Source organism: Pangasianodon hypophthalmus, chromosome 6 (assembly GCF_027358585.1).
Source record: "Pangasianodon hypophthalmus isolate fPanHyp1 chromosome 6, fPanHyp1.pri, whole genome shotgun sequence".
Taxonomy (NCBI): domain Eukaryota; kingdom Metazoa; phylum Chordata; class Actinopteri; order Siluriformes; family Pangasiidae; genus Pangasianodon; species Pangasianodon hypophthalmus.
In genome coordinates, this window is record NC_069715.1 from 12,441,990 (window position 1) to 12,469,969 (window position 27,980).

General features: G+C 37.0%; 1 protein-coding gene across 1 annotated transcript; it reads right to left on the bottom strand.

The window, feature by feature from the left end:
• Positions 1–5,545: 5,545 nt before the first annotated feature.
• On the bottom strand, positions 5,546–27,575 carry swap70b (switching B cell complex subunit SWAP70b). Its single transcript, XM_026927106.3, has 12 exons — positions 27,417–27,575; positions 24,846–24,986; positions 20,068–20,241; positions 18,880–19,107; positions 18,301–18,447; positions 17,781–17,889; positions 17,425–17,606; positions 13,270–13,377; positions 10,528–10,694; positions 8,104–8,302; positions 6,934–7,030; positions 5,546–6,720 (listed from the first exon to the last, which is right to left on the bottom strand). The coding sequence occupies exons 1-12, from the start codon at positions 27,510–27,512 to the stop codon at positions 6,602–6,604; spliced, it is 1,767 nt and encodes a 588-aa protein (XP_026782907.1). The 5' UTR covers positions 27,513–27,575; the 3' UTR covers positions 5,546–6,601.
• Positions 27,576–27,980: the final 405 nt, after the last annotated feature.

Below are 27,980 nucleotides of genomic sequence, written 5' to 3' on the forward strand. Positions count from 1 at the left end.
ATTATAACAGAAAAGGGGAGACTAAATCTGGAATGGGATGTTCAACAAGCACATATGAATGTGATGGTCAGATGTCCACATACTTTTGGCCATATAGTGTATATGAATAAGGAATATTTTGGACTATGTCACCAAGAAAATTATTTTAGTACAAAGAACATTAAATGAGTGTGTTACAGTTTTCTTTTTGATATGATTAGACAACATTATGGGAGTCAAAATTTAAAAAAAAAATGCTCCAGTTTAGCTAACCTATTTATATTACATTTTTTAATTTACAGGAACCAAAAATATTTACTTGAACTGAAAAACAAGTGTGATTTGAGTAAATGCAATTTATTTTTGCATACAAACAAAATGTATGTAAGGGGAATTTACTTGGGTGTTTTAATGATACATTGCTTTAGTAAAAATATGAGTCTGTAATGAGTCTATAGTCCACCATGAAATTAAATGTGAGCACATAGCACCAGTGAAGTTTTACTATGTAAACTCTTGCACTTGAGTAGTCTAGAAATGTGCATACTTGCACTGTACCCTGTCTCTGTCATGCTGTTCTGTATTAGACTTCATTTGTCCTAGCTTATACGCATTCCTGTCTGGTCTTATGAACCCTGAGGGCTCAGAACATTCACATAAGGATGATGAGTCAGACATCCTCACACCTTACATCCTGTGCTTTACTGAACTAGAGCACTTTTACCCCAGTACTATTAAGTGCTTGTAACAGACAAATTCGGTTAACCTTCTTTTTATCTCTTGCTCTCTGTGTTTCTCTTTTGTGCTATTTTCAGGTGGTTTATAACGGATGCTGATAAACAATGTGCTGATTGAGCTCCAAAGCTGTGTGCCAGACAAGACCCCTCTCAGCCAGAGGAATTCTATGGAGACCCAGATTGCAGAGAGTTGGCAAGGGAGACATGAGATCCATGGGGGGTGGTTAACATTTTTTGCTGAGGCACTGGTGTTTTATATTTGCTCATTTCCACACATTCCTTAGTGTTAGAGGAGGAACAGGGATGAGGAAGGACTGCAGCTAATAAAATCCTTCCCCCTTATTAACACGCACACCATTCTTCAGAGATCCACCCTGTCTCACTCATGTTAGGTTTCCACAGGACTGATGAAGCAGAGGCAGATTGATTAGCATTAGGGCTGTAGTGCACTTTTTTCTCATTATGAAACCCTTCCTCTGCCCTATTTTTGTCAGTCTCACCAGCACCCTTAAATAAACTATTAGAAAGGTCAGACTGGTCACTGAACATATTTATAACCAAAGAGAACAATTGAAACAGGGTGGGTTTGATATCCTGCAGGTTTTCCTTTAAAAAATGGCTCAGATTTGTAAAACATGAGGTATCGGAACACCAAGGGAGAGGTGATCCAGCAAGTGAACATGGAGGGAAAAGGTTCCCAAAAACCTTTTCCAAAACCTGAGTGTAGTACAGTAGTGTATAGTGGAATGCCATCATAGACCTAGGGCCAATATTGTAGGTATGATGACTGCAGAACAATGAGGGATAGAAACTATACCATTTCAGCCACAGGACTAGAGGAGCCGAATGAACATTTCCTATGTGTTAAGCTTCGCATTGTGTTCAACCTCACAACAAACATTTTCGTTTCAGAACAGTAGGTCTTACAAAAGTACATTATGCCATTTAAACAACGTAACACGAATATAACAGAATAATTGATATCAATGAAAAAATCTTAGCTAATTATCCAAATTACTTTTGCTTATTTCTACAGGAAGATACCAATTGGTCATAATGTAAATGAGGTGACACAGAAAAAGTGTTTCATTTAAATTATTTTATTATTAATACTTTACTCAATTTTATTTTTACTAAAAGAAAAAAAGCTGCACATGTGCCTGATCCACGTAAATAAGTTCCAGAATGCAGGCCCTTCAAATCCGAGAGGTGCCAGATCCTAGGTCATTTTGAGCTTGGCATGTTCATGCTACAAAGTGGGGAAGAACATGAATGCCTCTATGACATTGTGTGTTTTGTTAGCAACAATCTAATCAGCTCACATTAGTGATCATATTTACTTACTCAAAACTGCAAACTGTTTGCTCAGTGTTATAGATTTAATTAGTGTGCATATGATTGTTCTAAAGTAAATACTAGTATAAACTCATTTAAAGTACCAAAGTAATATTTTATTTGCTGTTGAAGTGTGAGCAGACATTTTGACATTATGTCATATGCAGAATTTGCAGTTGAAGACATCTTTCCAGGAAGGACTTTCAAGCTGAGGAGACGTTTTCTTCGTTTTTTTCCAAGATGGAGGTCGGAAATTCAGAGATACAAGCTTTAGTCAAACACAACATTGGTTCTTGTTAGGGAGTAGTGAGCCGATGTGGCAAAATGACTACACCTTTCTGGTCCTTAGCTATCTATATGTGACACCACCACATAAAGTTGATTTTTTTCACAGCTTGTTATATCCCGTGGTCATAAAATCACTTTAAATTAAGTGAAACAACTCTTAGCATCCTAACTATTCATTGCCCAGATGTTTATGAGAGGGAGACACTGTTTGTTTCAGCTGCACTCAGACAGGAAATGCCAACTCAAGGAGATCAAGTGTTTGTGTGTGTGTGTGTGTGTGTGTGTGTGTGTTTCAGTCACAAATTGCAGCAATTAATCCATTCTGTCGTTGGCAGAGGCGTCTTTAATACTGCACCACATTCCATAGGCGTTCAAATTTAGGACATTGCTCCTCAGAGGCACCAGCTAACCCCTCACACACCACAGCTGTGTAACCCGTCTGTGCAACAGCGTGGAGCGCCCTATTTTTACAGTACGACGTCCACAACTCAGCGATGGATTCCAGATCAGGAATTGAATGCATTTCTGTTTCACATCATTTCTCTGGAATGTTGTGCTGGTGCACAAGGCCCCAAGCGGAGCCGATGAATTCAAGGGAGTTTTGAAGGAGAAATGATGGGATGCAGGCGCTGCTGGGGAGCGGGGTGCATCCGGAGCGCCGTGCGAGCCCTGCCGTTAATGACCCTCCATCAGGTTGCGTAAAGAGCTAGCTTAGCTCAGCTGGAACACTGTGCATCTGGTGCACACATTTCAGCCTCTCCGCACTCTGTCACTCACGCACTGTCCACATAGCTGCGTGATTATTTGTTGTTGTATAAATAATTGTTTTTGAGGGTCAGTGAAAGGAAATTTCAGAGGGTGATTTCCAAGCCCAATGTGTTCTAAATTAGAAGAGAGTTACGTGAACTTTCAGATGAAAAAATATAGTGATTAATGCATTCATTAATAGCCTACCTACAATGTGGAACAGTGTGTGTTTTTTTCTATTATTCTGCTGTTTGTTAATGAGTAGGCCACAGTGCTTTTGGACATACATCAAAGAAGCACTTTTTTCGGAATGTACAGAATCTTCCATTTACATCACCGTTGACGTCTTTGGCCTTTGCTATGCAATCAACCAATTGCAACCTTGACATTGTTGCATGAAATAGATGTGGATTTTGTTATTCGTCTAATTGCATGATTTGTGGCTTGATACACGATGAACTCTAAACTAGTTAAAAACACACAAGAGTGCCAAAAATCAGGTCATGACGTACCCTCTGTTGTGTTAACCTCTAAGTGTTATGATTATAAGTTGTGTACTACTTGTTTTGACCAGTCTAGTAGACTGTAAATCAAGGGAACAATACCAACCAATTTTAAACACTATAATATATTTTGTGACTCTAACTGCATCATGAATATTTATACAACAGCGCTGTGGAATTCTCGATTCTGATTGGTCAAAAGGTGATTAATTTTCTATAACTGCAGCTATGAATGTAGTTCTGGCTATAAGGCAAATCACAGGTTTATATTAATCATTCTAATATGTCATCATTTTTTAAAATGACAATTAATCCTCAGGGACTTGCATGACAAAGTATAACTGCCCATAAAGACATGTGTAATCATTGATATGATGAAGTTTTCTGTTTTTCTTTGCATATTTGGAAGGAGTCTTCAGTGTCAGTGCTTTTTAACAGTCTGAAGTAGCTGTAATTTTAGATTCTCTGACACAGGAGGGTCTTCAGGACAGAGGATTTTGTGATTTGCAGTTTCTCAGCAAAATTACAAACTGCAGTTTGCGGTCTTATTAACAACCGGACAAAGTGAGGGTACTATTATTTATAGCTGTTATAACGTAAGTGGTAATAAGTACTGACTTGTCTCATAGAGGTTCCATAACATTAAACATAAACAAATAAAAAGTATAATGTGTTGTTCATACAGTAAATAACAAATTGCAGTTGTTTTTAAACTGCTGTGGTATAAAGGAATCAAACACTTCATGTTGTTATTGGAAAATAATCCACCTTGCGGTACAGTTTCACATCCAGCCCTATCACACTACCCTGACACTGATTATTTTTCTGTAACAGCATGCAACTTGTTTTATTCCTTATTTACTAAATGTGCACTCTTTGATAGACTGGCATCCCATTGTTCCCAGGCTCAGATCCCTTGAAGAACACTTATTTCTAAGGATGTACATATGTAGCCCATTTGAGATGTATTTGGAAATGATGAAATAGATAATATAAATACATGAGATTTATTAATAAACCCACACCCATTCTTAAATCTAGTTCTTCTGGTGTGCGATTTTAATTTATTTAATATAAATGCTCCATCACCTTAGAGCATCTTCCACAACACATATGTGCAAACTATTTGTTTATTCATAATTGTATGACATTTCACCTATTTCAATCTGAACATCAAATTTAATTTCCTCATGTTATCTTAGAAATTAACCTCAATCTGTATTTGCTCTCCAAGGTTGTGAGTCTAAATGTGTGTTGATTGTATTTAGATTTGGAGCATTTTAGTCTCTAATAGACACAATGTGTTTATGGAAAATATGAGTGTAAGAGGAATGCAGTCATGTTTTTGAAGTACAATGGCAAGGTGTGAGATGTCCAACTATTAGCAGCTCTCACTCTCACTTGATTAGTAACACATTTATTCACGCTTACACACTAACCCCAAGTTTAAAGGTTGTTAGAGTTTCAACAATCTAAGCCATAAATCATGTATTTAGAGCAGGTCTCAAGAGAGCTAGAAAAGTGGGGGAAAAAAACATAAATAAATAAATTTTAAAAATTCCAAGAACAGCTATAAGTAACAGGTGTTTTTCACAGCTTGCCATAAATGTCATTAACAAATACCGTAAACACATGATAAACATGACAGACACTGAAAAATTACACCATTAAATTATTTCTGCAAGTGAATTACAAGAGCTTACTTTTTCTTCATGTGGGCAATGGTTATATCTTTAAGCTGTTTCAATATCTATTCTGCAAAAATTTAATTCTAATATGATCCCAATGTAATATGATCCAAAATGTAAAATACTGAAAATTGTAAAATTTCTTTTGCATTCTGCCAATATTAATAATACAATTTTATATTCATTGCCATTCTACGTGCACCAGAACCTCTTCTCTCACTGGTGTATGGAGACATCTGCTGGTAGTAATTGCAATATCCTTGGAGAGTGGTTTTAAAACTAATCATTTAATCACGAAACACTTAGTAAAAAGGTACATGCAGGGCACTAGAGCTGCAAGAGCAGAGCTGGGAAACTGTGCTTTACACCAAATATGCACGTTAGAGGTCTTTACTGCAAAACAAATTAGTTAAATAGTAATAATTAGTTGCAAAATTCTAATAGCTATAATAACCAGTATTACAGGCTACAGTGGTGCTACATTTAATCTATAACTCCTCAGAACTAATGATTTCAGACACTTAAACATAACGTAACGTTTTATTCTAATTTTCAATAAATCTTCATAAAGAAAAAAAAGGTCTCAAGTCTGAACTTTATGTTAGTTTGATACAAACATGCAGAATACTGTTTGTGACAAAAAGAAAATTCAAAGACATTGATATCTTGTAAAACTTTCAATTATAGAACTACTCTGGTGTTATAACAGCTTAATACTGTAGCCATGTCTCCATAAACAAAACTGAATCTATAATGTATTTTGTTTGTGTCAGTGTTGTTAAAAAAAATGCCATTCTACACAAAGTACAAAAACATATTTCTACACAGTACTTCATTCATCCCTTCAATGCATTTTGCTGTTCATGGTGCCCCAATTCCATTTTAACAATACTAAGTTAGGTCACAAAAACTGATAAGGTTACAGGTTAGATATTTTTTTTAGATGTTTTTGACATTACTTGGTGAATGACAGTTTTTTCCACTTTAAATTGAACAATCTTTGACATTTTATTTATTTCTGTGCAAAATCTGTCACCACTTTGGCAGAAAATACAACTAAATCAACATATCCATGGAGAATATTGTACTTTATAAAAACAAGAATATAAATCCCTTCAAAAGAGCCACAAAAGTGACACAATGCCCTGCAATGTTACAGTATGACTGGAGTGATAACAGATACAGCGAAATTAGAGTCTACTACACAGTCACACAAGGTGTTTCAAAGGTCCGTTTGAGTGGAACGCAGCCCACTTGGCCAGTGTTTCCCCATTCAGTAGTGGTTAAGAATGCTTTGCAGTAACGCAGGCAGAACAGCAATGCCTTACTGAGTCTGAGCAGGCCTGTTTTTCTTCTCCTGCCAGTCCTTCTCTCTCAGACTCAGTTCTGTTTCTGTGAAGGCTGCAGGACCCCAGTTGGTGATCTTCTGAGGGCCTTTTGGGCCTGAACAAACAAAACAAACACACACACACATGCAAATAAGAAGGCAATGTGTGAACATTCAAGAAATACCATGTGGAACTGAAGAAAAACACACCAGGGCATGGATTAAAGAAGAGTACAGAAAAGGAAAGAAGAAAGGTGGCGTTATAATAAAAATTAAATACTTTAGAGGTACAGTAAGGGTCGCAAGGTGAGAAAAATACAGATCATTACCTGGCTGTATAAGACGTATGAGTCCCTCATGTTGGGCCACCTTGTCTTTCCAGCTTTTTGTGTTATTAGCAGCATCCTCCAGTTTCTTCATTACTTCCTGTTCATTAGGACACACAGGATCAAAGCAGTCTAAAGTCAGACATTTAACTAGATCAGGCCACTTGAGGGCGTTCTACACCAAAAATAAAGATAATACCTTAAGACAATGCAGATGTTCTGAGACTGAAATTCCACAACTGACTTCAAATGTATTGAATGTTATCAAAGACTTGATCTACAAACAAGCTACTGTTTCATTTCAACACATTTCATCATCCAAGCAGAACTGTCAGGAACAGGAACAGGAAAAATGTTGGCAGGGGAATCATTGCCACTCTGTATAACCTGGGATAACTGCAAGTGATGGTATTTTATAGCGATGTCCCTTGATCCTCAGGCTCTGAGGCTCACACTTTACTGTAGCATTGTATCAGTGCTTGATTTGTTCTGCCATAAACATGTGACCAGACAAGTCCAAAGCTTTGTTTCCACACACAACCATGTGACTGCTTTGGAAACTGATTACAAAGAAACACAAACATAGCTTGTGTTTTGTGTTTTAAGAAAGTGAATTAGAGGTATAGAGAATTTTCTCTCATATCAACTCGTATCAGCATACCAACAAACTCATATCAACAAAGGAATATCTGCACTTCATCACTGTGACCACCAGGTTCCACTAGCCTGCACCTTGTTGTGTTAACTTTTCTACAAAAGAGTAGGGAGGAAAGCGTTGTTGCTTCAGAAAGCACAATTTTGCCATCACTGATATTTAACAGGTGATCAGCATAAGATTTTTAAAATCATACAGTGCCTGCCTGGACTAAAGATTGAGAAGACAGTAGTCCATAGATTTTTAAATATGTAGAAGGATAAACCACTGGAGCAATCAGTATAAAACAGTGAGTGAGCCAATAAAATGAAATAGCATGCTAGTAAACTCTAGGAGCCAACTAGCTCCTTGTCCAAGGAACAGTGCAGGAATATTACATGAATTTTCATCTCATGTCTATGTGCATACCATTCTGCCCCTTTAAACAACAATACTACTAATGATGTCAAAAAGGTGTGACACTGTACTAAGTAAACGGACAAAACAACGATAGGGACAGATAAAAACTTGTGCAGCACCTCATACTGCTCCAGTGCGCTCTGCCTCTCTGTCTCCAGCCTCTGTAGCTGCTGCATGGCGTCCTCCAGCGCACTCTCCTTTTCCAGTCGTGCTTTCTCCAGCTCCTCCTTCTCGGCCTTCGTCTGAGAGATAGCCTGCTGTTGCTGCAGGTGGATCTGCTCCAGCTCTGAGCGCTTTGCTGCCTCCTCCTCCAGCAATCTGCATCACACATGCCACACACAGACCTGCTTTAGGGTCTACTAGGTTTATTGTTTTGCTTTTGTTCTGCAAAGTCTGGCTTTAAATCACATGAGTGAACCTATTCATCTGTACCTTGTTCAAAAGCTTAGAAAATGCTAGCTGTGGGTAGCAGGTAATTCTGAGAAAACTTCTGATAAATATTATTCCGGTAACCAATAAAATCCCAGAAAACAGTTAAGATTTTAGCATGAATTTAAGGAAATCTATGGAAATTACTATACATGGACTACATTATGTTTTAGGAAATAAAGTTTAAAGTTTTTACACATGGCAAACCTTTTCAAAGGTTGATTCATAATTAAAACTTTTATTGGTTCCATGTATGAAAAGAGTTGAAAACCAAAATTAAATTTCTGCGAACAATTTTGATGTATTCAATTTATACTTAAGGCTTTTAGAGCCATTATTTTGCTCTGTACAAAATTGGGCTTCATCAACTGTGCATATGCATATCATACACACACATACACACAATTAAGCTTCATAAATGTGCATGTATGTCAGTGGGATAGGGCCCTGAAGTCCTGAACTGTTCAGGACAAACAAGGGACTCTTGAACAACTATCAGTAAACAAAAAAACACAGCTGTGGATCATTCAGGTAACAACACAGTATTAAGAATCAAGGGTATGTAAACTTTTGAACGGGGTCATTTTTATAAATTCAACTATTATTTTCTCTTGTGGACTATATGTAAACATCTTTTATGTGAAATATCTTATTCAGGTCAGCACTAAATAAACAATAACATGCATTTTGTATGATCCCTCTTATTTTGGTAAAATAATAAACATTTTGCAGATTCTGAAAGGGGAATGTAAACTTTTGACCTCAACTGTACATTAAATATATGAACAGTGTTGTTTGCCAACCTGTGAAATCTGAAGAGACAGATTCTGGTTGAATATATATTAGCACATGAGTGCAGGGGGAAAAAAACAAATAAAAAAGATTTGTGCCCCAGTGTTTTAAAATATTCCTTCTGTCACATTCTTAAAATGTATAATAAAACTAGGCTGTAGTGGGGTCTGGTAAAGTGCTGAGCTGGTAATAAGTCAGCACAAAGGCAGGAAGACAAGAAGTCTGTGCAGGTCAGACTGGGAACAGCCAGAAATCGCAGGATTCTACCTCACATCACTGTCTCTGTTACTTTCCCCTCCACTGAAAAGGACTGTGTATAATCTGTACTGGTGCTTAACATCACTATTCAAAGTTCTTTATTGGCGTGTCTTAGTATTTGCTTACTTGGGTGTGTATTTCTGAGGCAAATAGCACAAATTAATTGATACTTGATTAAAAATTCATTGTATGAAAGAGACATTTACAAGTATGTTATTTTTAAGGAATGGGAGATCACATCTCTTTCACTGGGATTGATAATAAGATATCCATACAGGATTTGTGTCTCTATGTGTCTATGTGACAATAACATCACCCAGTAATAAATTATGATAAATTATGATAAAACTTGCATCCAGACAGCAATTAGACGGATTAGAATGAGGGAATTTTTTCAGGCTTGTTTTTTGCTATATGTTTTTGTTACACAAGTCTGCTTTGGACAATGTCCATTATTAAAAGCGCTATTTTTAAAAGCGAATTGAATTGAACAAGATCATATGTTTTATGCGGGTTATCGGTTTGAACATAAAGAACATATTTTGTCTATGGATACACTCATTAGGCAACCAAAATACAGTGAATAGCAACAACTTTTTCCCAAAACAAGAAGCAGCATCTAGAGGGGACTAAAATTAAAAGGACATCGCCGAGGTTGTCCAAAAAAAAAAAAAAAAAAAAAAGTACATTTGGTGTGTAATTTTCTCAAGGGAGTGGGGAAAAAAACACCTACATGACTGATCTGGAATTAAATAAAACCACAGAGTAGCACCTGCAAATGATGGTATTGCCCCAGGTCCCCATGCAAAGAGGACTCATGACTGAAGAGAGAGCTAAAAAAAAACTGACACTGTGAAAGAAAATGTGTCTGATAGTTTATATACATTATAGTGTGCTAGCTACACATAGGGATTGTTTGTGTGGTATTGGACCTAATCAACAGAAAGAAGACAACATACATTTGCCCAATACGCTCTGATTTGAATAGTTGCACCTATTCAAATCTTCAGATCTTCACACCCATACTACCCTATCTGTGTATAAATTGTGTGTGGTGTGGATACCTGGCCTGCAGTTTGCGAACAGTCTCTTCATCCTGCCTGGCCTGCCTCTCTTCCTCCAGTGCTTCCTCCAGACGATGGTACATATCCTCCAGCTCCCGGACACGCTGCAGATACTGCTCTAGCTCACTGGACTTTTGCGCCACCTGCTCCTCCATCTGCAGCCTCACCTAATACATGCACATAAATGTTACTACAGTTTACCTGCTAAAAACATTCAGCTGTTGAAGGTCTAGTTCGAAATAACTGACCTCATGATGAACAGATACTGTTCTAGAACTTCAGCACAAGTTTGTAATGCTTTTACAGTTAGTTTTCATAGCAGTTTATCTATTTCTGTAATCTTTCCTACTTTCAATCCATATAGAGTTTGGAATTTATTTTCTTATATTGCGCACCAACAGATAATTGTGTGGACAACTTAGTAAAGCCATAAGATACTAACTTGAGGTAATGAAAATATAATGTGTGTGCAGGATATAGTTTTTGTTAATTCGATGTGCTCTGCTATAAAGAAAACATGCTCACATTTTGAAGGATAAACTGACTGAGCACTCATCGGTTAAGCTTATGGCTCACTTTAAGCAATGCCTCCGATTAAGATGCTGTCTATTCCAAAAAATGTGTTCATTGACTTACAAGGGACAATACTATTACTTAATTAATAGTGTCATATTTATGTATTTAATATTGGCCTATATTTAATATAAGTGTCTCAGACAGTGTCACTACTCGCTCTAGCCCACATCACGCAAGCTCTGAGACACACCTTTGCAAACTCCACCCCATGTGTGTAACTCCTGTGTAACTTGAATAGTGCTTAATTCTGTATTAATGTATAAATACCGTTGTGTGCAACTTCAGTAAAAAAAAAATCTTCACTATCTGTAAGTAAGTCTGAATATGACCCAAAGTGTGTAGGTAATTGTACAGTTAGACAATGTTTTTTTTTTTTTTTTTTGCTTTGAACTTGATTTTTTTTTTTTTTTTTTTTTTGCTTTGCACATTGAATTTGAAACAAATCCGTGTCTGTCAGATGAAACACAATTGACTTTAATATGGGGATATTTACATCTTGAACTACATATGAATCTACGAACTACATATGTGAACTACATATGAATCTCCATTTCAGGGGCCAAGTATTTGACGGATGATTTTGGTTTGTTTTCTGGGAAGTGTCCAAAACAAACTTTGCGAGACCCTAAGTGGTCATCACATTTCAATACAGTATGACTGTAGCTGTTCATCAAACAAAGAGGAGGGGGGAGTTAGTAAACAGCACAGACAGGAACTCCCACCATTTTCCACCCCCATCCATTCACACCTCAATACTGGCTAATAGCTGCGGAGGAGGGTGGGCTTCTGGGATATTTCAGCTTCAGAGAGAGACTTTTGTAAACTGTAGCACTCTGAGCTTGACTAAAAGAGAATATTTTTATTTTCCCCTATTATCTATTTTTAAAATGTAGTTGTTTGTTAAGTTACAATGTAATCTACGTCCCTAAATACTGATTCCAGTAGAAAAAGCTCCATTAATCTGACTTGAAAGAGAAAATTGGCTCCAACCAGCCAACTTGCTAAACTAGTAGAGGAAATAAACACTCCATCATATTATTCACTGCAGTCAAGGTTTGTGCATTTGGATTTCCTTATTTAAACCACAGGTTTTCAACAGAGTTCAGATTGGGTGACTGTGTTTTGTTAAACAATTCTGCAAATATATTTAGTTCATCATCTTGTTAAATGCTTTAGCTATAGCCAAGCAAAATTTCAAATGTGCCAGAAACTTTTTCTTATGGCCCAAATTTTGGTATTTTTAACTTCTTGTGTATTTTCATATCCATTACTTGACATGTGCATGTCAGCAATCATCCGTCTCTTTTGTGCTGTAGCGTGTCTTTGTTTTTAAACACAGTAATATATAACAAAGGGATTTTGTATGTGTGAAACATCATATTTATACCCTAGGTTAACTTATTCTTTAGGGGTGTCAATAATTTTGGCACAAATAAATTTTAAAAAACTATTATTTTTAGAACAAATATAAATAGTTTTTCCTATTGTTTGAATGGGAAATTTGAATTATTGTATGTAATGTGTATATTATATTACATTCATTTTTAGTCATTTTTAGGAATAATTTTATTTACTAGTTTCCATAAAACTGCCGTGATTCACCCAATGTAAATCTGTGTTTTAATCTGATACTCATTGTGTGTGTATGTATGTGTGCATGTGAGTGAGGGTGTGAGTGCCTGTGTTTCTGGGCTGTTGCTGTTATTAATCAGATCTGCATGGCTGTGTGTGCTTCCACATTTCAGAGAATAACAGTAGAAAAGAGAAGTTACGCTTAAATTAACTTCCTAAACTTTTGCAAATATAGCTGAAAGTAGCTGAAGTCACCGCAGTTCGCAACTGCTCATTTATGCACACCTCTCTATTAGGGTGTGCCAATAGACAAAGTACAGTCCTAGACTAAGAAGGGGCTTTTTCATTGGGGAATTTCCAGTAACACGGTTTTTAGCAAAACTAGGCCATAGCCAGACAATAAAATGAGCAGCAGTGAAAAGACTGAAGATGAAGTATAATGTGATGTGGTTATTCCACTTTAGCTCCATTCAGCTGTGTGAATACTAATATTATGGTGTAAAAATTAGTAAAAAACCATTTTCTCCTTCTCTACTTCAGCTCCATTCAGCTGTGTGAATACTAATATTATGGTGTAAGAATTAGTAAAAAAACCATTTTCTCCTTCTCCATTTCAGCTCTGTAAAGGTCCTCCAATTGGTTCTGGGTCTGCAGACGCCTATGTTCCTCCTCAGCTGCCGTGGCTGCTGCCTCCTCCAGTTTCTGGCCAACATTGACAGATAATGACAAACATGTTTAATTCATCTCGTTATTAAGGTGATAGGAATACAAGAGATGCAATTTTAATATTAAATATAATCAATGTTTTTATAAGTCACACTGCATAAGATGATAAAATAAGTGAAACATGTAAACATAAGTAAGGAATAAAATACGACAGTGCATATTGTTATAGGAAAATGGTAGTATAAATGTTATTAATCCACAGCACTGTGAACTCTGTGCTGACCTGCACTCTGACCCCAACTTCCTAACAAGCTGGGATACGTGAAGAAAAGAATTTCACTGTGCCGTAATGTATATGTGACAAATAAAGGCTTCTTCTTCTAGTGTTTCTATACTAACAACTTACACAGGGAGCTGCATGACAGATGCTCCACATAAATAGAACATGTACTTTTTGATATGGTGTTTATTTAGCATTTATAGTCTCAGGTGTCAGCGTTCCATAACAGTCACATATAAAGCTGTTTCTTTTCGTTTCTGTCGTGGAATGTTTTCAGGACAAAGGACTATGCGTTTTGTGGTTAAGATGCATTTTTGTCTTATTAACTTCAAAAAGACAAAAAGAGGAGGATGGTGACAGAGCAACTGTTTATAGCTGCTAGAACATAAGTCATAACAGGAACTAACATTTTGTGGACGATCCATAATATTAAATGTAATCATTTAATCATTGAGTGGAGAAAAAGGATGTCATTCTTTAATAAATAAAAAAAAAAAGGTTAGTGTTGGCAAACTGCTGCAGTACATGTAGAATAAAATATGTAGAATGGTGTTATTGGAATTAACTCTGGGCTAGTAACAGTACCATCATTGATTATTTTCCTGTAAAATCACACCCTGTAGTGTTTTATTCCTTACATAATAGACTGCTTTCCATTCTTCATGTCCTTGTCATTGGAACATTGAAGTCAAGTTGTTTTGGTTAAATATGCAGACTGATTTTGAATTAACCCCTTAAACTCCCAGGATCCGTTGTGAGGTCAAGACTTGCATCACACTTATGTATCTATATTCTGTTCCTCACCCCCAGTTTATATCAGCATGAGTACTGGTTTTTAAAACTGTAGTGATATTCAAAGACACAATATGTGTAAGTGCTATTATCTTCTATGCAGAAGGGTAGAAGGGTAAGACTCTAGCAATATACTTTTATACAAGGGCTGGGATATGGTTGTTATAAATTTGTATTATGTCTTGTATACAATTTGGCAGGCTGATAGGAGCTCCCCCAATGAATTTCTTAAATTACCATCCAGGCTTTTAACTCAGTGTTTTTCTCTACAGTAAAAATATAAATCATGACCTCAGATGCACTCTATGTATTGGAATTACTATGAGTACAGATTGTATCTTTTATATTGCTGAAAAAGGACACTGTAATATGCTTATCTTGTTTACGTAAGTGTCAAGTAAGTAAGTCGACAATCTGCTATCTTACAAGTACCGGCAATTAAGAAAGGCACCCCAGCAGTTTGCTCCTAAGAGATGATCATTAGACCTTTACAAATCATAAAGCACAACAGTGATGGGCATTAAAAGTGGGCAGGGGAAAACCACAACAGTAATAAACCAGCATGCAACAGACAGCTTGGCCAGCAATAAATCCCAACACAGTAGGTCTTCTCACTAAACCAGACAGACACAACCCAACCCAAGATAGTTTATTTCCACAGAGTTTTTCCTGTTAAATTGACCACTCTTTTGTGCAAGTGTTAAAAAAAACACATCTGCAAAGCTGTAACTCCACTACTGCTTGTTCTGCCGCAGTATACAGTAAGCAGGACACATTATCTATCAATAACACTTAACAGTTCAAGATATTGTACAATCATATAGCCACTATAACCACATCTGTTCTTTAATTTAGTGTTACTTTTCGAACTGCAACAATCGAAGCTATGCTCAGTAACACCATTCAACTTAATGCAGCTGTCACTACTTTCTCACCTCTCATTATTCACGAGCACGTGTCAGGGTGAGACTCGTCCTGCCAGTGCCATTTGCAGTATCTCAGGGTAGTGTGAGATATCTCAGGTGGGACAGCTGAGATACAAGGCAGGTACTGTGTATCAGAATGAGCTCTGCAGGCATGCATTGAGCCTGGATAGCTCTCTCCTAGTACACTTATTGTTCTGATCTCTGTAAGGGGCAAGTGGGGCAGGCAGTAGAGATCAATGGCAAATTGTTCTCCATTCACACTATAGCCCAGTGCCAGACAAAGGGAACTTGTTATCAGAGTAAGTCACACTGTCTGCACAGTAGCAGTCTACTAGAATTCTTAAATGTTATGTAATGCTGCTAGCATGTATATAAGCTAACATGGTTCAGATGAATAACAATAACATTGTACAGTCATTTATTACAGCTCTAGTGATTAGGTATTAACTTCACCCTGCAAATCCATGAGCAAAATTTAGTTCACTTGCCAGTGAACCAAGAGATAACAAAAGAATTTGCTACCATTGCCCAAATAATAATCTATGACCTACTTTGGGCCTTGCACATTTTGCTAACCTAAAACCCACACATAACAGCTTACCTAATGTACTAGCTCTTCATTTTGACTGGAAAATACAGTCAGAATAACAAGAGCTACCAGAAACATTGGTTAAGTAGAGTTAATATTTTTTTCTTCCTCTACACCCACAATTAACCCTTTCTCATGCCCTCTCTCTTGTACATCAAGTCTTCTTCAGGTCTCTCTCGTACATCAAGTCTCTCTTGTACATCAAGTCTTCTACTTCTTCTTCTATATCAAGACTCAACAATTCTTCTTAATGCTTAAGCTTGTTTTGTGTAAATGTTTAGCGAGTTTATTCAAGTAAGAATAAATGAAGGAGTGAAAAACGCAGTTAGATTCATACTCAAATCTGACTGGATGAACAATATACCTGACAAAAGTGCCTAAGGGTGGTACATGTATTGCATCATGAATGAAAGTGCCCTACTTCAGAGACAGCAACCAGTATCTAAAACAGGAACAACCACTTTCTTGCGCATATTCACCAGACAGTAATGTATAATTTCAACAGAAACTCTCAGTGGTTTACTAGTGCATTTACATGCACACTAAAATTCCAATCAATATCTGACTTTGGTAGTTACTAGACCTTTCAAATGGTCATGTAAATAGTGTAATATAATACTTTAAACAGATAAAAGACATTATAACATTTCAAGGGATCAAATAAACACACTCGGATTTTAGCCCAATAATCATATTATTCAGTGCATGTATGCCATTAACTTGCAAAGTCAGATGTACTTCCAAACAACAAACAAGAAATATATATGGTCATATTCAACAAGTAGAACTTGACACCAATAGAGTTGACGGGGATGCCTCAGACACAAATCTAGTCTCTCTTGTTACTAATTTGTATGCCTGAAATACCCTTAAAATATACTTCAAGCAGGAAATAATCTATTGTAGAAAAAACTATTTCAGACATTTGACTTTGCTGTGACCTTGATCGAATCTGTTCATCTGCTGCTTACAGTGATAATTCTACATAAATCATACAAACTTTCAACCACTTTTTTTTGAGATTTCTTGCTAACAACAATCTCAGGCAGATGGGTACATGGACAGTCAACCCGAAAACATAATGCTTCCACCATTCAGTGGTGGAGGCATAATAAAATAGTTTAACTACTTACAAGCTACGAGCTCACCACACTACTAGAGTTATCTAATTTATCTAGTTATCTAGTAGTTATCAGATTATGTTGTATATGTAAATACACTCATAGTCACTTCCATTTGTTATTCACTAATTTAACTAAAACCTTGAAACCTTCAACAATTCTTTAGAGCCTCTTCAGCATAAGTGTGTTCCGTATTTAGCTATACATGAGCTTAAATCCGATTAGGCTCAGTCCGTGGTTTTACTCTCTCAAGAGAGATGTACATTGTGTTTAGAGATGTTTGTGTCTTGAAGGTGGGTGTGGGAAGGAAGTGTTTGGAAGGATGTGTTTCACTTGCTTACTTAATAGGATTTATAATGAGAGAGGCTTACAGACCTTTCTCATGGCCTCAAGCTCTCTCTGCTTGTTCTCGTTGGCTGTCTGGAGTTCTTTCATCCTAAGCTCCAACTGTTCCTGCTCAGCTTGCTGCTTCTGCCGCAGCTCTCGCCGCTTTTGCCGAGCTTCATGATGTGGTGCTGGACGGCCTATCTTCAGCAGAGAGATACATGTCTGTATGGCTGAGAGTCAAAGAGAAAAGAGAAAAGGCAGAAAAGAGAATATTATGTACATTATATAATATTGCTGATATATTGTAATATTATTTATATAAAGTAATGAAGCAAAGTTTACAAGCATCAATATCAGTGGTAGTTTCTATATGCATAATTAGAGTAACTTGTTCATTTTCCAACCTTGGATCCATTCCTGTTTCTTCTTTTTATCAGAGGCACTGATCTCATAACTCTTGTCTGAGCACTTGACAAAGAAAAGGCATTTCTTCCCCTCCTTATCTGGTAAAGACTGAAGAAATGGCAGGGAAGTGATTCATCACATCATGCCGGAAATGGAAGGAAATTGAGTACATAACATACAGGAATTATATCAACATACTGCAGCAGCTTCATCACCCATGCACTCTTTCACATTCAACTTTATTAAAATAATAAGTGGCTGGATAAACTTAAAATGAGGTTTATATTGGTGTTATCACTTTGTGGTAAGGTTAGATTTAAGTTAATGATAAACCAAAAAAGTTACCTTTAGGCTTAAGGCCAGTACTCAAATATTAGGTAATCATCTATTTAAATAAAGTTGTAATCTATATCTGCATTACCAAACCATCTACAGAGTGCTACTGAAATAAGGAGATTCCTGAGTTTCTAGGCTACCATAACGCAAGACACAGGATTGTTTTAGAAATATATTGCTTGCCTCAACACAGCAGTTTCCATCCAGCAGTATGTCTCCTTTTTTCTCTGCTAGATCTTCACTCACATAGTATGCGATTGAATTGGGGCGGAGCAGAAACCACCGCTCAGTCCAGTTTTTCCGTTTGTGGCCTTTTTTCATCATATAACCCTAAAAATAGAGTAGATTTTACCTAACCATCAGTGGGTTCCACTTTGAAAGTGGCAGTCAACTATAAAGAGCATGGGCAATTTTGTGTTACTTTGTAATTCTGTATCTAGTCTCTGTCTGTGGTGGTGCATCTGGCCTTGGCAATGGTCTCTTCCCCCTCTTCTGTGCATACAAATTTAAAACCAAAAGAGAAAACACCACTGGTATCAGAGAGTTCCATTGATACCACCTGCATTTTCCAAAACATACTCACACAGCAGTCACTGCACACCATGCAGAGAGTTGTGCAGGAACTACATGGTCAGCGCATAGCTTAAAACACAGTAGCTCAAGTTAAATAAACAAATCAATTCCTCAAAGACCACCCTAGATGCACCATACCAGACATCACAGACTCATGATGTACATGAACCATATCTGTGTGGCTGAGACCTGTTTCAACACATCCAATATGAGCTCCTGGAAGACCTCACTGATGCCCATGGAGAGGGTCTGGCGGTCCATCCCTTTGCTGAAGTGGCCCATGCCGACCAGCTCGATTAGCTCCCACACATTCAGGCACTGCTGTTTGAAGCTCAGCTGCATCTTGTAGTCCTCAAACTTCTCCTCGATCCAGCTACCTCCCATCGCCTCTGTCAACTTACGCAGAAAATACTCAATCTGTGGGACAAAATACAAAGGATGAAGGTTACTCATGAAATTCAGCCCATGAATATTAAAAAATAATAAGTGATATTCTATATAGCAGTATTTAATACTGCAATATTTAATACAAGATACATCAAACTTTCACTGTTTTATAATGTTTGTTAAATTAATTGTATTAATGCAGGCAAGGATTCAGAGAAACAAATTCACAAAGATTATTAAAAATAATACAGTCACAAGTCTATGACACTGCATTCCACTTAATCAAAATAACAATGGCAACACAGAGAACAACTCAGTCATAACGTACATCCTGGTGAGTATTACAGGAAGCTGAGTAGTTCCTTTTTTGTTACTGGTACTTCTTTATTATAATGGCCTACATATACACATCACTATTGCCTTTAATATCATGTCACTAAAAGAGGATTAAGAGGAAATAATTAAATGTATTACATCAGTGAATTAACATTAACATGAGTGTTAATTTGTCTTGAGAGGAATAAGAGGCAGCAGAGTTAGTGCTATAGAAAAATAGACCATAGCAACAGTTGAATAATGGTAATGTTAGCCTATGAGTGTGGGGGACTAGAAAGTTAGCTACTTAAAATAATGATCTTACTATTTTCATCTTATTTAGTTATGACTAAAAAAAACTTACATCTACAAGCCTCTGTTTTTACTCACTAGTGTCTATGGTATAAATACATGAAAACTTCCAATACAACAACAAAATGAACTTTATGGAGGAAATCCACTACATGTCATGGTGTTCTTCACTTTCACCATGTCCAATTTTTTTTAAATATCAGGACACTTCTAATTCATTGGTTTTTATCTCTTACATATCAACAACATTTCCAAACATGCTGGCTGTACATATTGTTAGGAGGTCAACTTTTTTTTTTTTCTTCAGTGGTTACAGAGACTAAATACTGTTTCCACACAGTCACACAGTAGTATGTGTCTTACCTCCTCTGTGACTATGACCAAGGGGTACCGGTCCTCAGAGAGAAAGTTAAATATGCACCAGATCTTAAATGCGTCATCATCAGAGATGAGTAAGTGATTTCTGTTGAGGTTTTTCCTGGCACACAGCGTCCAGCACATCCTGTTAAAGTCCACTCGATCAAAGTTGTCCTGTACCTGAAGTGAGTGACGGAGAGATAGAGAGAGCGCAACAGACACACAGACCAGAAAATCTATTACAAAAAACTGAAATGGTGATTGGAACACACAGTTCTGCATGCTTTCTCCTGGCACAGGATCAGTGTTCCCAGGGCTACCTCTGGAACACTAGCCAAAGCTGCTGATAATAAGGAGCCATCCAGTGCCTAATTCACACAAGCTCCTACTGGGAAGCAGGACAGCTCCAAGCAGGACAGCCAAGCAAACATCCTCAATTCAAACAATCCATTTGATGGAATACTGAGAGCTAATAAACATTTTTATTTAGAAGCCAGTTGCTCTTTTTCTTTCACTGCTAATGTTACCTATTGAAAAACAAACTAGCACAGAAGTAAGCATTTAAAAACTCACTCATGACTACTTCATCCTCAACCAACTCACAATTTGTTTAATTTTCCCAACCAGAGCAGTCAAGTTGCCACAGATTACTGCAAATGAGAAACACCAACTAAGAAACTAGGCAATCTGTAAATGAGTGTGAGTGTGTTTGTGTGTGGTGCCTTATAATGAACTCTGTGTATTCCTGCCTTGTGTCTGGCATTCCCAGTATACGATTTGGATCCATTGCACCCCTGACCACTATAAGGCAGGTACTGAAGATGAATGAATTGAGTTACATTTTTTTAGTATATCCAAATGTTTAAGCACAAAATGTCTAGTATTGCATGTTATTCATTTAATATATTAATTCTTCACGTATTTCAACGAAAGATGTCAATAATGTTTGGCTGTTGTTTTAGCTGCCCATTAGAGGGTGGTACAGTGGGTAGCATTGCCGCCTCACAGCTCCAGGGTTCCTGGTTTAGTCTTGAGCTTCGGTTACAGTCTGTGTAGAGTTTTGCATGTTCTCCCACTTTTTTGTGGGTTTCCTCTGGCTTCTCCAGTTTCCTCCCACCTCATAAAAATGCTGGCAGATGAACTGGCTATACTAACCCCAAAGTGTGAATGAGTGTGTAAATTGGTATGTAAATGTTTGTTCGTGCACATGGTGGTTTTAGATGGATTGGCATCCCATCCAGAGTGTGTTCCTGCCTTCTGTTTAGTGTTCCCTGGATAGGTTCCAGATAAACCACAACCCTGACCAGGAAAAAGCGTGTACTGAATATGAATGAATAAATGAATGTACCTTTAAACGTCACATGAAGGGCCTAATCCCTATTTCCACTACACTGCAGTTATATAGTTCTGGTGACCTGTCTGTAAGTGTGTGGGATAGAACAACTGAATGAGAAGGATGCCAATAATGCATTCAACATTCATTTATTTTTATTCATCTTGGAGGATATCCCAGGAAAACTAGATGCAAGGCAGGAATACACTCTGGAAAGGACACACACTACTTGCTGCGCCACCATGCTATCCCTGTATAGTTTTATTTCTTACATGATGGCTTAATAAACTTAGTTTAAATAATTGTACCTGTACAGGAATGTGCCAACGCAGGATTGAAAATATCCTTTTCTATGGCAATTTATCAATTCTAATCTACTCCTATTTCTAAAACCACTTCTTCACTACAGCTTTGCTGCGAAATTTCCACTTTCCCCAAATTCCCCACCTACAAACAATAAAAAACACCAAAAACACCCCATCAGTTCGCAACTCCTCAACTTGGTGCAGTCTTCTCAATTACCATTCCCTTCCCTGTTTGTGGAGTAACGTCAAATTAACATGACTGTGCAAACTGTGTACCCTTCTCTACTTTTAAATTAGTTTATAGAAATATTGGCTATAGATCAGTTAAAATACAGACACTGTACCTATAACATTGACCATAATAATTGCTGTTTTGAGAAAATAAACATCAGCTTTAGAGTTATCACTAATGATAGCCAGCGAGCTTGTTGCTAAAGCTACCTCACTATTGCCCGCTAGCTAGCTTGATTCTTGAGCTACTCGTTATTGTTTGCTGTTGTTGCTGTACTGCAATTTCAGTCAACATGTTGCCTGTTAGAAGTTAGAACAAAACCAATAGCCACTCAGGTCTGTAACCGTAAAAGTGCAGTTAAAGTAGTTTTATATGAGCTTTACATCTGACAGAGCAAACAAAAGACGTTTTTTTGTGGAGGCGTCCATGTTTTTCCCACTTTTTTCCATGAGGTGGGAATTGCCACTTGCAAGTCACCATGAACACAGCAATATCTGAAGGTAGTAAATGGTGTTGGAGTGCTTTGCAGGGCAGATTATGACTCACTGTGCCACAAATGTGTCCTTGGGGTTTACAAGAAAAATTCTACAGTAGTACAGAACGATATCTGTGCAAAAACATGTAAATGTGCAGACAGTATTTTTGAGTCAGTCTATTGTTATTTATAGCTGTTATACTGGTCAAAACAACCTTAGCTGTCGAATAACATGCATGCACAAATGCTGTCTCACCATAATCCACCAATGTACAGCTGGATTTGTAAGACAGTTTGTTTTGAAAGAGTAGCTCTTTTTTTTTTTTTTTGCAAAAGTATGCACTAGTTTACGTCACAGACACCTCCCATTTAGTTTTGTGCACTGTGGGACTACACAATAGGAGCCTTGTGGAGGCCTGAACGGTCACGACTGCTGCTGAGCTGCAGAGAAAACTGGGCATTTGCATTCTACAGAGCTGAGAGGCAGTGAGATTTGTAAACAGGGCTTATCACCAGAAGCAGGCATAAGACACACTTCCACAATTCCATCCTCAATCTTACATCTGGAAAAGGGTTTTCATGTTCATGCTATATAGCAAAATCCTTCACAAAATACCCCTTTTATTAACACTGAAATAGATATTTATTATAATTCATACTTACTTAAATGATAATTAAGCACAACTGCAAAGACTATATAGAATAAACTACATACAGCCATATTGATAAAAGTTATATCAAGTTGATCATTTTTATGTGATTGTATAAACTGGGTCAAATTGTTAAAAAAAAAAAAAAAAAAAAAAAAAAAAGATGGTACACATGGTACCAGTGGTTTTTAAGAGAGCTGCTCTATTTTGGTCTTGCATTTGTATAGCAATCCTGCTCTTTTGTTCACCCTCTGACATCACGGTACTTCATTAACAATGCATTTCAGGATCTGAGACAAATGTTGTAGTGGAAGAAGTACTCTGTTTCACATCTGACCTACAAAACAGAAAACTACACTAGGACAGCACTTTTGTTAGACCAAGAAATCCACCACATGCACTGACAGCACTCATGTGCTGAAACCTGAAGTCATCTGTGCTTATTCAATAGTGTGTATGTCAGAAGAAGTTCATACACAGTCCATGCAGAGAAAGAGAGAGAGAGAGAGAGAGAAGCATTTCACTAGCTGCCACAGCTAAACACAGCTTTCTATCCAAAGTACTAAACGCACCATCCAGTGTTTGAGACCTTGCTTTTTATAACGAGTGTTTAAATTATAAAACACTACTTGCACACTGTGAAAGCAGGCACTTTACTCAATCACAAAAAATCACAAAACAGTCCAGAGGTGAGTTTTCTGACTAAAATCTGGTTCTACACAAACATTGTGACATTGTCTCAAACTAATACAGTAGAATGTGTAACTTATGTGGCTCTAGAGTGGCAGACTGTAGAGTGGACAAGAAGCTGACTCAGTAAAAAAAAATTATATAATATATATATATATATATATATATATATATATATATATATATATATATATAATATAAAAAGTGAGAGAGAAAGAAAGAAAGAAAGTGGTGAGTCACTTGGTACAATCAAACTATAGATAGCACTTGGCAGTGAGTCAAGCTGGCGTTCAAGGAAAAGGGAAAGGCGGATCTCAAAAGGAGTGAAAAAAATTGGTTGTGGATGGTGAAACACTACCACACATTTACAAACTAAAGAAATACCCTGTGAGTTCGTAAACTGAGCAATGGCTTAAAATGACTAATGTGGCACCTAATTAATGCACATTAACCTCTTAGACTGCCAGAATTCACCAACACCAAGCATATATTTCCTATTAGTTCCACTATAGTTACCAAATAATCCATTGTAGTTACTAAGTAATATGCTTGAAGATTACTGACTGGATATTAAGCCTGGAGTTTAAGGTTAAACATAGTTTAGACTATTGTAAATCAAAAGTTTATCTTAAGAAAGTTTAAGATGTGAAAACTCAGCACTGTCTAACGCTCAATTCATTTTCTTGGATCCCACAATAAGACGTGTGTGTTGTGAAATATAGTTCTTCCTTATTCTGCTTCCTCTTTCACAAAGATGGAAGAAACAACCATTACTGCTTCGAAAAGCCATTCAAAATGACTACCCCATATAGATATGTCATGCTTCAAACTTAATCAAACTTAATTTCTTCATAATTACTCATAAGGTCTGACTCATAAGGAAAGACTAGAAGATACTACAGCATACCTAAGCGTCCAGCAAACAAACCTTCTGTAGCATTCAAGTGTTGCAGTTCATACACCCACAGCCCATCTAAATGGCAGTGGAATGTTAAGTGTCACTCACAACAACCATCATCGCCTCTCGTGAGGTCTTCCATAGATTGCATTGTTACACTTTCAGCAACAAAACTACCGATACTGTGCACAAGGAGCTCACCTTGTCCAGGATGAATTTGTTCAGGTAGGGCATGTATCCCTGATTGGAGACCGGTCCCTCATCATCATCTCTGAAGTGCTCCTCCAGAGCCACTGGATCATGAGGAATCTTCATCACAGTGCACAGGCTATGGGATAGCACCTGAAAGTCATGATAAAATAAAAACCTGTGACTTTATATGTATGGTGATATAGCTTACTTTATACAATCACTTAGCATTAAGTCCTACCTTTTTTTATTTTTACATGATTTAATGATTATGAGTGATGTCTGGTCATGATATTGAATGGGGCTAAAAAATTCTACTACATATCAATAACTCAGTATTATTATCATGAAACCATTAGATATGGTGCCTTATAACACCAGGTCTTATCGTAGACATAAACTATTTTACACACACACAAGTCTGTAATCATGCCGTGTCTTTTCCAAATAGTAAGCATGGTAAACAGAAAAGCTGTGCTTGCCAGTAGCCAGCTCTTTTGTTCAAACCTTACAGTTCTTTCGTCCTTTCGTGTAATCTGTACTTTGATTGGACAATGTATGCTTAGTCTATGTATTTCTACTTCCTCCAAAGGCATTTTGAAAATGACTGAGAAAGTCATCCACCTTGTTTATGTTTATTACACTCACAATTGTATTTCATGTCCACCATGGAAGTTTTCTGGGTGTATCAATGAAGCAGGCTTAAATAAATGAACCCCAACAAATAAATTAGACCAAATGAAAAAAACTCTAAGGGGTATTTCACTCTGTGTAATCCCTTAACACAACAGTCAAAAGTAGACTGTGTGAAACTACGGTCTGGGCTAGAACGAAATCAGCCCTAGCCTATATTTAATACAGTTCTTCATGTTTCTACTTATGACAACATTATTTTTATGTATCTTTTCCTTCAAAGAGATGCCTAGTGGCAGAGGCATAAAAATTATATTATGATACTCTTTTCTGGGTTTATTATAAATATCACAAGTAGTTGTAAAATACCAAATATATGTTCAAGAAAAAAGAGACTAGTCAGTGTGAGCCTCATAACAACAACCAGTAGTGTTACACTGGCATTTTAAAACTCGGCAAATATTCGTCTTTTTTTTTTTTCCCCCCTTTTCGCATTTTTGAAATATATTATAGCAGAACTGATCAATGTATGAAAAACCTGGCTGTTGTTCAGCAGCTCATTTTTAGCCAAAGACAGCTCGTGCAGAAAAAACTTTTCACAGACTTTCTTAGATTTTTTTTATTTAATTTACACTCCTTGGTTTCATTATTAAAGTGACAACATGGCTTGTTAAAAAAAAGTCAACAATGAAAAAATAATTTTCAAAGATAATTAGACAGAGAAGGGTGAGTTTATTCTCTGGCTTAAGTACAAAACAAAAGATATCTCATCAGTTCAGAGTCTATGGCACTAGTTAAAAACACCAGAGCAAAACAAAACATCACCATTTTGGACTGATGCGTCTTATTATAGTTATGAACTATCACTAATGGTTAAGCATTAAAAGGTAACTTGTCACCATTTAGTCATGTTACTTGCTTATCGGGACCCTTCGTAAGCAAAGAATTCTTCATAGATGAACTTTGACAAATTTTGTTCAAATACCTGCTCTATAGTAGTAAAAAATAGTATATGAACTGAATGCCTGCTATGTAATTATCTTATTTAGGTGTTTTAACCAATTGTTTGTTTCTTCCGTTCCTTGATATTTTAATATTTTAGTTTATTTAGGTTTTTTAAATTATTTAAACAAACAGTATCTTAATCTAACATTAATTTGCATAAATTTCATCACTAACCTAAGCAAAGTTAAATATCATCATAGATTTTCTTCAGGATCTATTTAAGCAGATCACACAGACCGAAACACAAGGAATGAAAGTTTTAAAAGAATGTTTCACTTTTTTTTTTTTTTTTTTTTTGCTGGGAGTGGGGGTGTGGGTCCAGTCTGTTCTCACAGCATCAACACAACTTTAGTGTTCCACCCCAAAAACCACAGTATTACACAAAACATTATACTACACCTAACATTTTCAGACAGTAGCAGGTAGGCCAGGATTTTCTAGACTACCTGTGTGAGTGTTTCTGTACTGGTATTTGCAATAAGCAGCACGGTATGATAGCAAATGAATGATGACTGAATTACCAGTCATTTCTTAGCCTACGTAACATTTCCCCTTTAACAGTAACGTAAAGCTCTTAAACCACACAGGCTATTAATGGCGTTTCAATACATGACATCGAGCTGCTGGATAAGACAGAAGAAAACCACAGCAAAAAATATACCTGCTTAGAGTTTAACACACATCAGTTCACTAGTAGTGTGAGTCCAGTGTCTCTGGTTCAAACACACTCAACTGTTTTTTTTTTTGTTTGTTTTTGTTTTTCTCCATGTTAGAAAGTCGGCTGTAGCAACCTAAAATATTTGTATAAGTTACAGTCTTTCTTATGTCTTAAAATAACATCTGAGAGAAGAGAAAACATAGCAGACATTTAGGTCGTTAGAGAAATACGTGATTTAATAGTTAAACCTAGGAGATAGTGCAAAGTTAGATGCTACAAAATCATACCTTTAACTGAGACTTTGACACTTTCCCACTTTTGTCCAAATCCAGCGCTGTGAAGGCATGCCATATCGACTTTAGAAGTTCGTCTCTTAGTCCCATTTCGAGAGGTACAGCCCGGCTGAAGCTCGACGCACTTCTGCTCTGCTCTGAACACAAGCTTCCTCTCACACGGGCCGAGCGGGAGTCACGTGACTGTGAGCGCCACGGCACGCTGAAGGACTCAGCCCAGTGCTCAGTCACAGCAGCAGCCCAAAGTGCCTCAGCTCTCAAAGTGCTCACAGCATACATTAAAACCATACCATATTTCACCTTTGCTACTTTATGATTACTGCTGAGCTATGAACAGCGTACTATTTATACAAAATCCACCTGGATCCACTTATCAATATTCATAATTATAATTTATATGTGATCTTCACTGGTCCAAAAGATTTATGTCATTAAAAATCTGAGCTGATTTTTGATTAAAACTTCTTTCACTGGTCTACTTTCACTTTGGTTAACATTTCCTACATTACTCAGAGTGCTGGTGGACTGCCCACTGATAGCAGTGCCACTGGGATTTAG